Below are 14,945 nucleotides of genomic sequence, written 5' to 3' on the forward strand. Positions count from 1 at the left end.
CAACAGGATGCAGCTTACGACAGCATATGTTTGTCCTCAAGAATAGCCTTACCGAGCTGGCACGCTACGTATCAAAAAGAAAAAAGTTCAATTTAGCCATATACTCCAAATTTTAAAAAGAAAGGAGACACAAAATCATTCTCAGAAATAAAATTTTGACTGCAATCTTGTCTCAAAGGGCTCTCTGAAGTCTTTATGTGTTTTTAGATACTTACAACTGCCAAATGCTTGACCTTTTTTTTTCCTGCATGGCTGGATTTTCTCTTGATGCACTATATTTTAAAAGAAAAACAAAGGAAAAAAAATGTGTCATCAGTGAGGTGTTTTGCTTTCTATCTGAAGAATAGGTGACCCAAGAAGTTCATGGGATACACAAAAGAGAATCAACAATTAAATTCAGTAAATAGTTGCTTTGACCTATCATGTGTCAGTCAGCCTGTAAAAGCTAATACAACTAAGATAAATAAAACACCACCCCTCCATAGAAGAGCTCAGTCCACTGACAGAGACAAGATTGTTTTCTGTGCTGAACGGACAGCCAACAGGCCTGAACGTAAATATGCAAAAAAAATTTTATTGAAGAGGTATCTTCCAATTCTCCCTTTTGTCAAAATACTGTCTTTTGAATACTTATCTTTACATAAAGGTCTCTATCGTCCTCATGCTCTAGCTCTCACAAGATAGCCTGTAACTTTACTGTTCTGATGGGTCATTTTTCATAGGACAAATACTTTCCCATTACTGAAGAGATGACCAGAGAAGGGGATAAACTGGACTGACAGGTAGTTCAAGAAAATTTCAGAAAATGCACTCCAAACTAATTTAGTAAGGTGGTAAGGATCCTGCGCTCACTATAAGAGCTCACTTTTCACATTTTTTTTAAAGGACTAAATTGAAAACATGTTTAATTCAATGGAAAAGTAAAAAATGAGACACCACTTCCTCACTTGTGGACTATCACGTGGCTGCTAGAATTAAAAATAGCAAGGAAAAGAGGAGCCTGTTGGGGAGCCTGCCAGAGAGCTTGGGTGACATAGTTGGTTAAGCATCTGACCCATGGTTTCGGCTCAAGTCTTGATCTTGGTGTTGTTGGGATAGAGCCCTATGTTGGGCTCCATGCCGGATGTGGAGTCTGCTTGAGATTCTCTCCCCCGCCCATCCCTCCCGTTCATGTTCTCTAAAATAAATAAATAAACATTAAAAAAGAAAGATGGAGCTCTCTATATACCTCAATTTTTAAAAAAAATTTATTTGAGGAGGGGGGTGGAAATCTCTAGCAGACTCCTCACTGAGTGCAGAGCCCGATGACACAGCCCAATCTCATGACCCCATGCCATCTAACAGCCATATTCTCATGGCCTGAGCCAAAGTCAAGAGTCAGAGGCTTAACCAGCTGAGCCACCCAGGCGCCTCTACCTCAAAGTTCAAAATATTTATTATTTATGTAATATCCATTAAATGTTTGAGTTAAAGACAAATTTCTTAGTACATTACTTTCTTTGAACAATTAATGAAGATTAGAGTACTGATCTTCCTTCTTAGCAGCAATTACAAGTTTAGCAAATTGTAAATGTGCTATACGAAGTACTTTTGTTCTAGTATGACACTGGTAAAGGACATATAAACTGTTAAATAAATAATGTAATCACAAAGAAGTAAAAGTTGGAGGTTAAAAAGTATGTTCATAAACTTTAAAACAATGTGTCAGTATATATGTACTGTTATTGGTAAATCTGACATGGGACTCCAAACTCAAAAATATGGGCAAATTACATCAGAAAGGATGAATACCCAACTTTTACATCAACATGAATAGGACCGGAGGAGATTATGCTAAATGAAGTAAGTCAAGCAGAGAAAGTCAATTATCATATGGTTTCACTTATTTGTGGAACATAAGGAATAACATGGAGGACATTAGGAGAAGGAAGGGAAAAATGAAGGAGTTGGAAATTGGAGGGGGAGACGAACCAGGAGAGACGATGGACTCTGAAAAACAAACTGAGGGCTCTAGAGGGGAGGGGGGTGGGGGGATGGGTTAGCCCGGTGATGGGTATTAAAGAGGGCACGTTCTGCGTGGAGCACTGGGTGTTACAGGCAAACAATGAATCATGGAACACTACATCAAAACTAATGATGTAATGTATGGTGACTAACATAACATAATAGAATTAAATTAAATTTAAAAAAATATGGGCAAATTAGGGGGCAACTAGTTCACAAACTGTTCATGAGCTCTTCCTAAATTAAAGTAAGGAACACTGTTACTGAGAATATGGCCGTTAGATGGCAGCATTAGGTGAGATCTAAGATCAGATCAACAAAGATGTCAATGGAAGGTACATTTTGCATGAATATCCAGAAAGGAGGGGGAAATTGGACAAGAATATTTTACAGAAAGACACAGAGTAAAAATGACTTAGTTTTCTGGGTGGAATGTGAAATTTATTATCTTTCCCTGACATTACTATAAAAGCAGGGTCAATTTCTATATTCTTTTGAAAAATGACCATCATTCCTAAGTAACAATTACCTTTTAGAGGTCATGGGAACATTATCCAAGGGCCCTTTACCCAAAAGGCACTCATTGTGATCACATTCTGTCCCTAATTTCTAGTGTTACTTTAGAAAGTTATCTCCTAGTAAACAGAGTAAGAGGTTTGGATCCCCAAGGCTGGACTCTAGTTCTGAGGGAAGGAATATTCAAACCCAGGAAACAATACTAGAAAAGCACCAAGAGGTACTTCTCATACGAACCGAATCATTTCTGTCCATCGAACAGCTTCCTGAAGCTCCATCAACCTCTCTTTATATTGGTTTCTCTCCATTAGAACACGGGCCATTTCTACTCTAGTAAACCGCTTTCTCTGGGCTGTGGGAATATCACTCTATAACGAAAAGAACACAGCAGATCACTCTGGCAGTCTATATCTGCTTTTGGTGTTATGCTAAACTTAAGCAAAATCTTATTGAAACATTTCTTAATTTCTAATCTATTGGATCATTTAAAGAAAAATAACCTTATATAAAAATAAAATCAATAAAGAGATTTTAGCGATTACTTATGATGGAAAAGAGTTTACGTAAACAATTTAATTTCTGAATAGAAATACAGAAATTTGAACATACTATAAAGCAAATACAAAGAACAGTGTAGATTCTGAACTAAAACCAAGAAAGATTAACAAAGTTAATCTATCTATATAGATTTAACATGCTTGCCTGGAAATGGTTCTTCTAACAACATTATTTTAAGTTGATGTTCTGTAACAAATGCTAATTATTCAGCAATTTGTTACAAGTTGGTTCCGAAAGGGAAACACTTATCTCAAACTACCCATCATCTACATATATTGGCTAGGTACCAGGGCACCCCACGCTAAGTGGCATTAAAACACCAACAAAAATACAAGAAGCTGGAGACAAGTGTATTAACTAGAATTCTTCTTAGGGAGACTAAAGGATGTGATGAGTATGGTAAGACCCAAAGAAGCATGCTCAAGTCAACTTCCTTCTACTGTAATTTCTAAATGCTCTTCTGGGGAGGAACACTGGTTTAACTGTAGGGCTCTTGTTTTGCTGAAGGGTGGGACAGTTAAGAAAGAGGCTAAGTTTAGCCCTTGGGGACCTCCTTCTTTGTCCTCCTGCTCTGAACTCTGCCTCTCAAACGAAGTCAAACAGAGGATTCAAGGACTCTGAGTCTGCAGCACAGCCATCACACTCCTAGGTATATGCCATGGAAGAACCAGGAGACTTGCACTATAATGTTCCTAACAACAGCACTGTTTGTGGTAGTAAAAAGCTGAAAATATCCTAAATATCCATTAATAGGAAAACAAATACATAAATTGTAATATATTCATACAATGGGATATTATAAAGAAGTAAACATGAATAACTTCTGGCACTACACTACAACATAGGTAAATCTCAGAAACATAATGCCAAGTATAAGAGGTCAATCTCCAAGTATGAAATAAAAAAAACAATGAAAATTAAGCTATTTTGTAGGGATACAAAAATGTGTGATATGATAAAATTATTTTTTAAAAAATTTTAGGGGCACCTGGGTGGCTCAGTCGTTAAGCGTCTGCCTTTGGCTCAGGTCATGATCCCAGGGTCCTGGGATGGAGCCCTGCATCGCGCTCCCTGCTCCGTGGGAAGCCTGCTTCTCCCTCTCCTGCTCCCCCTGCTCGTGTTCCCTCTCTCGCTGTGTCTCTCAGTCAAATAAATAAATAAAATCTTAAAAAAAAATTTTTTTAAGTGAGCTCTACACCCAACGTGGGGCTTGAACCCACCATGAATCCAAGATAAGAGTCCCATGCTCTACTAACTGAGCCAGCCAGGTGCCCCAGTAAAATCATTTTTTAGAAAGGTAAGAAAATGATAAGTATAGGATAGTGGTCTCCTCTGGAGGGGAGGAGCATAGGGTAGCTTCAATGTTTGATAACGTTCTAGTTCTTAGGTTAGGTGGTGGGTTCATTATGTTAATTTATTATGTTTCATAATTTACATATGCTACATATATTTTTGGTATGTACCAAGTATTACATATTTTTAAAAAAGAGCAAGATTGCAGGGGCATTAAATAATCATTTTGTACAGGGTACCCACATATCTCAAGTCTGATGCTTGACCAGCAAACACCTACCAACAGTTACTACGATGCTAATTATATTGGTAAAACCTCATCCTTAGTCTTCTGTATTTGCATATGTTGAAAACAGTATAAGCTGACTGCTTACTACTAAAGTTCTAGAATTCATCTTTTTTATGTTTAATACTTTTAAACTAATTAAGCTTTCATATTTCTAAGTCAAAATAGGAGACAAAACAAAGTATTTCGGCTGGTCCTTGAGCTTGAACTTGCAAACAAGGTCACAGCACAGAGCCACAGAAAAAAAACGAGCACACCACATGTAGCCAGAAAACTCAGCCTCTGGATACCAAGTGGGAGCATGAGTTAGCCTACTCATTAACACAGAAATCTTCTGACTTGCTTTTTATAATGCTATATCCAAAGCTTAATTAGCAAGATTTTCTTTAAAAACCAAAATGTAGTAAGAAAAAAAGTCTGAAATCATAAACCTACATCATCGTCATCTTTTGCTTTTTGCCGGGCATCTTCGGCTTCTGCACGAGCTCTGGGGGCGGGGGGAGCAAAAAAGAACATGTTATTTGAGTTGCATTCATCTTTTCAAGGAATCAAAGAGTAGGTCAAAAATTTTAATCAACACTAAATGATTATTCTCTTTTCAGAGCATTTAGCTGCCTTCATTTCGGGGAACATTAGTGCAGCACTGTTCTCAGAAAAAAACATGTATGAAAGAAAGCTGGGTGAAGGGAAATAATGTTTCTAATTTCCTTATTAGCAAATTTTAGAATGGTTCTACTAACTTTTCTCACACAGTGACAGTCACAGAAAGTGACAATGATAAGGCTGGGCAAGCAAGGGGTGAGCTGATATCCGAGCTACCACCGGGCACTCAGCCCTGACCCTCCCGGCAGCTGGTGCTCCTGGCCCGCTGGAGAGGGCTGCCAGCGGTGGTGGCAGGGCCAGCCTCGGGGGGGACACCTATGACGCTCTGTGGCCCACTGGCTAAGAGAGCTGGGTTCAGAACACCACCGAGGAAACTTACTTCCTAAGTTCCTCCTCCAGCTCCTTGTTCTTCTCCTCGAGCTTCAGCTTGGCTAGTTTTACAGCCTCCAACTCCCCCTGCAGTACGTCCTTCTCGCAGGTCAGCTCATCCACCTTGGCTATCAAGTCATTCTTCACTACATTCAAAGCATGTCTAAGAAACACATATTTTGCATATATCATTACAAATGAGTACTCTTCCTGTCTTTCAGCTTGTTCTCTTACAGACAAAAATAACTATACAATCAAAGCTGAATAACTGAGTATTTTAAGATACTCTACCTGGTGTTGTTTGTAGGTAAAGACAAAAAACCACACAACCATCCAAGATTTTGCTCTTTCCAACCAAAGAATAAATGGGTAAAGTAAAACACACCACCAACTAATAAAAATACTACAATTAATGAAGATTAAACTTTTACAAAATAGCATCCATAAGGGTACTGTTGTTAAACTCTAAAAAAAAAAAACCTAATCAATAAAGTAAATTTATCTTTGAATTTACCTTTAATAATTGATGAGATAAAAGTCTAAACTTGGGGTGGATCTAGGGAAAAAAATTTTTTTTTTTTAATTTAAATCCAATTAGGCAAGGTATAGTACATCATTGGTTTTTTTTTTTTAAAGGTAATAACAATTTTTTTTTAAGATTTATTTATTTATTTATTTGAGAGAACGAGAATATGAGAGAGAGAGAGAGTATATGAGAGGGGGGAGGGTCAGAGGGAGAAGCAGACGCCCCGCTGAGCAAGGAGCCCGATGTGGGACTCGATCCCGGGACTCCAGGATCATGACCTGAGCCGAAGGCAGTCGCTTAACCGACTGAGCCACCCAGGCGTCCCAGTACATCATTGGTTTTTGATATAATGTTCATGGGGAAAAAAATCTGAGATCTAGTTCTTTTGGGTACAAGTGGGCATAGTACCTCATAACTGCGTTCTATTTTGGATCTACCCAGATGTTCCAAAGTTCTCTTTACACAGCAAATTAACAAAGGGACCTGGGCTGCTTTTCCACAGGACTCAGGACCTGTCCCACTAAACAAGACTCCATTATGTTTGAGGGTCTAAGGCTCCACATATTACACCTGAAAGCCGACAACTATGGAGGAGAGCTGGGCTGGGGTATAGATCAAAACATTTAGGTAGAAATAAAAAAACCCCAGAAGAAAAGATAATAAAACAGGCATCCTAGGGGAGGGAGCAAAAAAAAACATATGACCTCTCCAAGGAGGTTAAGAAAAAGGCATGAATACTTGTAGGGTGGAAAGGAGATAAAAATCTATTTCTGCAAAAAACAGAGCAACAAAACCTATCCATTAGGGAAATCAGGTCCCATTGCCCACACGCACACGAACACACAAAGAGGAACAAAACAGGGTGGCTAGACTGTAATCACATGCTGTGTTGAACTGAACAAGGGTCACTGACTCAGATGGGAAAATTCAGTATCTTGTGTTCCTTGTTAAAATTTTGTATATACTGGGGTGCCTGGGTGACTCAGTGGATTAAGTGTCTGTCTTCGGCTCAGGTCATGATCCCAGGGTCCTGCTCAGCGGGGAGCCTACTTCTCTCTCTGCTCTGCCCCTCCCCCCTGCTTGTGTGCTCTCTCTCTCTCTCAAAAAAATAAATAAAATCTTTAAAAAAAATTTTTGTATATACTTACTTGGTTTCCAACAGTTGTGTATTTTCTAATATAAGATTCTCAACTTCACGACCCATTCCTAGCAAAAAATAAATAAATAAATAAAACCTTTCAAAAAATTTATCAAAAACTATATAAACTTGTATTATAATAGAGACTCAAATTTCAATTTATAGATTTTATCTGTCCTTTAGTAACCTTAGTCTATAATTTCATTTGATATATCTACTTGTACAGGTTATAAAATTATAAATAATTATCCATCACAAAACAAAGCTAAAGATTTTGTTAGCCAATTCTTTGTAACTGTTAGTCTATATTTTGTTTCTCATAGATAATTATTTCAATACGATCAATACTTTTCTGCCAAATATTCTAAAAAGTAGCAGTAAAATATTTAGAGGAAAAAAGAGTAAGCATTAATACAGATCAGAAATCATTTCCAAATCACAGCTGGTATTGTAGGCTTTTGCCTAAAAATTAGGTCTTACTAAGAAAGAACAGGCAGAAACAAGGCCAAAGAAAGACGGAACCCCAATGCAGATGAAACCTTACCAAAGAAATTATGGTCTTAAAGCCCATGCATTCCATGTAAAGCAAAAACAAAGAACAAGAAATGTTTTATGTAAGAAACAGCACGAAAATAGATTATTAATCTGTAAAGTTTTATGCATGATATGAAATACACCTGGAATCAGTGTTATGATTTAATGCATAATGATGTGCAAAAGACAGAAATTAAGATGATTTCCTCCATTCATAAGGATGCTCTTTGATACGTAATACCTAAAAAAAAAAAATGCTTTACCAATCCTTTTGCACAATGAAACTGAATAATTAGACTGAAAATCCCACATCAGTAATATAAAGTTTCCTTCAAAGTGCCACCTCTGAAATGATAATGTTCAGTTATTACTTTACAGAATTCTGTTTAATAATTTAATGAGGACTGTAAGGCAGACAGAGCATTCAATGCAAGATCCAATGCAATGATCTTTAGGGAGAAGAAAGTTCTTTAATTTGTTACTTAAAAGAAACTGAAGAAATAAAACCACACACTAGGGAATGTATCTCAAAAAGTTACAAAAGCAAAAAGGCAAAGCAAAGCAAAAGACCCACCATTCACTTATCCTAAGCTAATGTCGGAAAACTACATACAATGGAATAAGTAATATTCATATAACCCAGCTATACAGGAAGGAAATCCTAAGAAAACTACATAAGGAAAAGGAGTTAACATGTCCCTTTTTTAAAAGGTAGTTCTTTCAAATGACTTAAAGATAATTTAAAACAAAACCAACCTAGGAATGCTAAAAATTCAATGCTCACATATGTACTCATATTTTGTCTGTATTATAATTATCTCAAATATTCTCAAAGATCAGGGTACTACTACCATGAAGAATTAAATATCACACACAGTAGCTCATTCAATCATCTACATATTCTCCAAAAGGTAAAAATAAAGACAAACTAAAAAGGTTTCCAAATTCCAATTCCAAAATGAATTTTGGCAAGATACGCTGAAATATTTGCTTTTGACTAATGTTTCAATAAAGCTATATAATCAGAAGAAATAGGTTTAGACTGGTTGGAAAAAGTTTATGTAATGATTATGTTTCCTATAAACTCTCAAGCATGTAGGGAGATAAGCATAAAAGCTGAAAATATATGGAAGGCAAAAAAAAAATTGTTGAGCAGAAAAAAATGATGAGAAAGCATTACATAAGAATAGCAGCCAGGAACACCTTGCTTAAAAAGCAGTAATATTAAAGTATTTAAAAGCATACACACCAGAATATTCCCCTGGGTAAGCAGCCCAAGAGAAAAATGAATGAGAATCACAATTAGATTGTTTTCAGAAAGCAAGAAATATGCTCATTTGTTTCAATGAGAGGAGACAACAAAATTTAGAAGATGTAGAGAAACAAACACAATAAAGTGTAAATATTATAAATAAGAAAAAATTTTGAAATATGTATTCCTTGGGAATCATATCTGATAATGTAGTTTCTAAAGTTTATGTTCTCAGTGAAGAGTTCTCTCAAAATCTTGTGTATAAATTCAATATATGGTCAATAGGATTGTCCAAAATTTTCATTTTGCAATGTATTGATAAAAACTAACTCATAACTATAAGAAAAACATAACTTGGAGGTGGCCCCATTTCTATTCAAGGTTTCAACCAAACATAAACTTAGGTCTAACATATTTGGAAGCTTTACCTATTAAAACAAAAGCAAAAAACTGCCTGGCAGATTAGCATCAACCCTCAAGCTAGGTCCATAGTTGGGCCTCCAAAGTATCTGTTAATCCCTTGAGAAGGTATGCACGATTTTGTCTACCTATACATGCATTTTTCCAAAAGCACACTGCTTTCTTACAAATTCTCCCATAAAGGAGTTTTAATCCTAAAAGGTGAAGAATCACAGAATCAGAGGTGAAATAAAGCCATTAGAACTACTTAGCAATCCATATTCACTTAATCGCTGTGCTATGGTGCTAAAGACTCAATAGTGAGCAACGGACAAAGTTGTCTTGGCCACACTGAGCTTAGAGCTTACCCAGAGAGACGAGTACATACATTACAGTAAAGTATATAGCGTGACATAATAAAGAACATGAGTGCCATGAGAATATATTTCAGGGACAATTAAGCTTTAACTAGGGGATCAAGGCAGAATTCATAGGAGGATATGCCATTTAAGCAGAGGCATGGGGAAAAAAAAAAGAGTTATACAGTTTTTTTTTTTTTTAAAGAAAAGGAGTAAACAAACCTTGGTGATTGGTTCCAAGAGAAGAGGGAGAGATTCTGAATGGAGAACTGAGTGGATGGTGAGGCATTCACTGAGACAGTACATGCTGGACTAAGAACAGCCCTGAACAGGACAATGAACTTGATGAACTGAGCTTTAGGCACATCAAGTGTAAAGCCCTACAAATCACCTTAGAGGTGTCTCGTGCGCTGTTCTGAAGTAACAGTCTGGGGCTCTAGAAAAATGTTGGAAGGAGATAGAAATTGTGGAGCAATTTTCCATGAAAGCCAAGAAACAAAAGCAAATAAGATTTCCCAAACAAAGAAGCAGGCCTGGGACACTGATATCCTCAAAGATGGGCAGAGGAAGAGCACCCTGCAAAGACTGAAAAAGAATATAGTCAGAGGTGGGAAAGTCTGTTATCAGAGAAATCCAGGAAAGATGGTGTTAAAGACAAATGTTATCTGAGAAGTCCTGTGAAAGAACGTAGAAGGAACTGCTGGATATAGCAAACAAGAAGGCTGTTTGACGCCAGGTGAGTGTGGGGAAGAGTGCCCACACAGACTACAGGGGGATGAGATGCAAGCGGGGAAGGGGAAATCCTGCCACTTAAAAGCAGCTACACTTTCAAGAAGTCTGCTTTGTTCACTCATGTACCACAAACATCTAGAATAGTGTCAAACACATAACAGATACCTCTTCAATACTGCTGCATAAAAGTAGGGCCAGATATGGAAGCAAAAGGAGTGACAGGGCACAAAGGTACTGAAGATAAGAGTGGCAGAGGAGGGCCGGGCCGCACGTTCGTTTTTAAATGGAAGAGAAATTGAACACGTTTAAATGATAATAGAAGAAGATAGTGAAGTTGAAAATATAGAAGGATAATCAAGAGAAAGAAAAATCCCAAGAGTAGGATGTATGATTTCCAAGTTCTGGAGTGTGGCTGTGGGGAGTACATGACTGAAGTGAATGGAAAAAGGATCAGACAGGGCGCCTGGGTGGCTCAGTCGTTACGCGTCTGCCTTCGGCTCAGGTCATGATCCCAGGGTCCTGGGATCGAGCCCCGCATCGGGCTCCCTGCTCAGTGGGAAGGCTGCTTCTCTCTCCCACTCCCCCTGCTTGTGTTCCCTCTCTCGCTGTGTCTCTGTCAAATAAATAAAATCTTTAAAAAAAAAAAAAGGATCAGACAAAGATAAGAAAGTCAAGAGACAAGAACAAATGGGGGGTGGGGAGGGGTTTTTACCTCTTAAATTATTAAAATCAGAAAAAAATAATCTAAATATGGAGTATATGCATAATGATTGGAAAAATTTATATCCTCGAACAAGAGAAGAGTTTTACAATAATATAGTGATGGAGAAAATGAATGGAGTTACAGAAATGGACTACGTACTTATTTATTAACCCGAGATCAATTAAAGAACTCTGGAAAACAATTTTGTTAGTTTCATTACATTCCATTCAGTATTACACCTCAATTGCTATCACGAAACTGTATAGAAGAGAAGCCAGGGAACAAATATGTGCCTTGGAAATTTCATTTACCATCTTTGGACCAAAAGGGATTCATGCAGGCCTAAGTCACTACAGACTTAAGGTAATACAGTAAAAACTTCTAATCTGGAACATTTTAGAGATAAATATATCAATATCTGCAAAAGGGAAAAGACACCAGTTTACAGTCTATTTCTTATTTTCAAAGTAGAAAGAAAACCAGAGTATCAGGATTTTGCTTTTAACCTATTCATTATGCTTAATCTTCTGACTCAAAGAATGGAAGCTTTCAGAAAACACAAGATTTTAAAAGACCACAATTAATTCTAAGTACTCTGTGGCTTCTTAGCTCTTTACGAAAAAAGGAAAGTTTGGGACCACCAACCTCAAAAATTATATTATTCAATACTGGATTATGAAGTAACAGAGTATACAAATTGCATTAAAAAGTACTTCATTCTAGTTAAACACAAAGGAGCAGCATGAAGGAATTTTGGGAGGTGTAAACTGATTCTGGTAGTGATTATACAACCCATGCTTTTGTCAAAGGTCAAAAAATTCATCATAAAGAGTGATTTTTACTGTATATAAATTTGAATATAAATTTAAACACTTAAAAATTCTAACATTTTCTGCATTGCTACACTTCAATTCTGCCAAGGACTCAGTTTCGTAAAAGGAACTTTTCATTCATAATTTAATGTTAACTAAAGTTAAAGTGTAAATTTAAAAATGGGGTGTTCCTTAAGAACTAATCTTTAGCCCTCCTTGAGAAATACAAACTCATTCAACTGCTTCTAATACTTAACTTACACTTTAATGGTGGGAGTCTATGTCTAACTCAGAAAGTTTTTATTTATAACAAACTTTCAATCTCTCTTACTAGATAGACTGTGAGCTCCATATAGGAAGAACTTACGTTTCCTTCAAAAAATACTTCAAACTTTCGAGGACATAATGGTAATCAATAAATTTAACACAAATTAATGCGAGGAATCCTACTCCATATTCACAAAAATTGACAAAAAGGACCTTTTGAGGACACTGTAGTCTGTATTATAATTACACCAAAAGATACATAATAGATACATAAATTTCTTCAAGACCAGCATCTATTCCAAAGGCATGGGTTTTTAAAACTATACGGCTTTCAATCTCTGTAAGATCTTAAGTTATAAGAAAGGTACACCACAGCTGACGTTAAGTCAGAATCATGTAATTATTGCTCAAAGAGACTTCAGAGATCACCTAGAGCAGGAGTCGATACATTCTTTCATTCTTTCTGTAAAGGATCAGACAGTAAATTTTAAGTCTTTGTAAGCCATATGATCTCTGTTATAGACTACTTAACTCTGCTGTTGTGTGCAAAAGCAACTACAGACAGTAAGTAAACAAATGAGAGTAGCTGTGTTCTAATAAAGCTTTATTCATACACATTCATACACGTAGATGAGCTGGATTTGGACCCATGAGCCACAGTTTGCTCAACCCCTGAACTCGAATCCAGCTCCTTCATTTTATACACCAAGAAACTAAGGCCAGGAGAGGTTAAGCTATTTGGCAAAGGTTACCAGATAAACAATGGAAAAGCCAAATGCAGATTCTTTTCAAACCAGGTGTTGACTTCAACAACACAAACTCTAAAATGGTTACATTTCTCATAGAGCTAAAACAGAATATCCTGTGAAATCTCAGAAAAAAACAAGTATTATATTTTCTTATTTAATTAAGGTCAACAGAATTTTAAAAAAACTATCTAAGCCAGGAACTAACTACCTATCAATCTATACATCTATACATCCACACACACACACACACACGGTGCTCCTTATGTGTAATACTATTCTTGGAATATGGCATGTGTTCAATAAAATGTGCTGTATGAATTTCAAAATACAAATTAAAGTGCAATTCAACTTGAGGGATATCCATATACAAAGATGCTTTGATTTAAAACTTTCATGATCTCAAAGAATACATTCCCATTAATTACCTGAAAGTGTAATAACTGTGTGCTACTGATCAATTAGGGACATTTTAAAGGAATTTTCAATTAAATCATTTTTAAAACAGTATGATACTTCTTCAGATAAGCTATCATACCTAGTAAATCTGCTCCTTCATCCACATCTCCAATTAGGCCTGAGCCAGCTGAAGACAGTTCTTCAAAGAGAGATTCTGTATTACGATCAAAAGCTTTGTTCTCTATGCCTTTGGTGGGGGTGCTATGCAACAGAAACAACACAACGAAATCAACAAATATCACAGACTTTTTCAGCAGTGTAAAATGAATACAATAGGCAAATAATTGTCCACCTGTAATTTACATTTAACACAAAGTGTAATTTTAAAAGGTATCTAAAAGGTTTCCTATGAATTTTCCATTAAACTCCACAGAAAGAACTGTTGAAGAAAATACAGAATGTTTATTTTTTGGTCATATCCCAGTAAACACAAACAATAAATGACAGCTAGCAGAGCACGACTCTGCCTTGTATCAGGCACTGTATAAGCACTTTACCTAGATTACCTTACTGAATCTTCACACCTACTCTACAAAGGAGGTGCTATTATCCCAATTTCACAGAATAGGAAACTAAAGAGATTAAGGAATTTGCCAAGATCATCCAGCAAATAAGAGAAAGAGGCAGAATTCAAACCCAGACAGTCAGGCTTCAGAATCCATGCTATTAACTAACTACTGTGTTTTATGTTGCCTGGATATAAACTGGCATGGACATTTTATTTTTCTTTTAAAGACAATTATACTATCTGTTAAAATTCAGAATACAAATACCCTCTGATCCAAAAATTCAATGCAAAAAAAAAAAAAAATCCTACAAAAATCCCGTCATAAGAACGAAATTACAAATGTAAAAGGATGGTCAGAGCAGCATTCTTACAGTAGCTAAAAGGTGAAATGACCTAACTGATCATTAATAGGTTGGAGAGAAGTTATGGATATACATTAAGAAGTTAAAGATTTTTGGGGCGCCTGGGTGGCTCAGTCAGTCGTTAAGCATCTGCCTTCGGCTCAGGTCATGATCCCAGGGTCCTGGGATCAGGCCCCTCATCAGGCTTCCTGCTCCACAGGAAGCCTGCTTCTCCCTCTCCCGCTCCCCCTGCTTGTGTTCCCTCTCTCGCTGTGTCTCTCTCTGTCAAATAAATGAATAAAATCTTAAAAAAAAAAAAAGAAGTTAAAGATTGTTAACATCATAGTTAAAAACTAAAGAAATCCATTATATAAAGGTATTTTTTAAAAAGCAAGGGGATAGGGCGCCTGGGTGGCTCAGCTGGTTAAGCGACTGCCTTCGGCTCAGGTCATGATCCTGGAGTCCCGGGACCGAGTCCCGCATCGGGCTCCCTGCTCAGCAGGGAGTCTGCTTCTCCCTCTGACCCTCCCCCCTCTCATG

General features: G+C 36.9%; 1 protein-coding gene across 2 annotated transcripts in view; it reads right to left on the bottom strand.

The window, feature by feature from the left end:
* Nucleotides 1–14,945, bottom strand: part of SPAG9 (sperm associated antigen 9) — a 135,092-nt gene that overhangs the window by 28,904 nt on the left and 91,243 nt on the right. For both annotated transcript variants that reach the window (XM_028091365.2, XM_028091364.2), the window contains exons 8-13: nt 13,636–13,757; nt 7,304–7,361; nt 5,640–5,792; nt 5,093–5,144; nt 2,758–2,888; nt 216–272 (exon numbers count right to left, since the gene is read on the bottom strand). In XM_028091365.2, the coding sequence (XP_027947166.1) occupies nt 216–272; nt 2,758–2,888; nt 5,093–5,144; nt 5,640–5,792; nt 7,304–7,361; nt 13,636–13,757 (573 nt within the window). The remainder of the gene's footprint in view (nt 1–215; nt 273–2,757; nt 2,889–5,092; nt 5,145–5,639; nt 5,793–7,303; nt 7,362–13,635; nt 13,758–14,945) is intronic.

Source organism: Eumetopias jubatus, unplaced genomic scaffold (genome assembly GCF_037043125.1).
Source record: "Eumetopias jubatus isolate StellerSeaLion01/CBP00866 unplaced genomic scaffold, mEumJub1_p1.0 scaffold_10, whole genome shotgun sequence".
In the NCBI taxonomy this organism is placed as follows: Eukaryota; Metazoa; Chordata; class Mammalia; order Carnivora; family Otariidae; genus Eumetopias; species Eumetopias jubatus.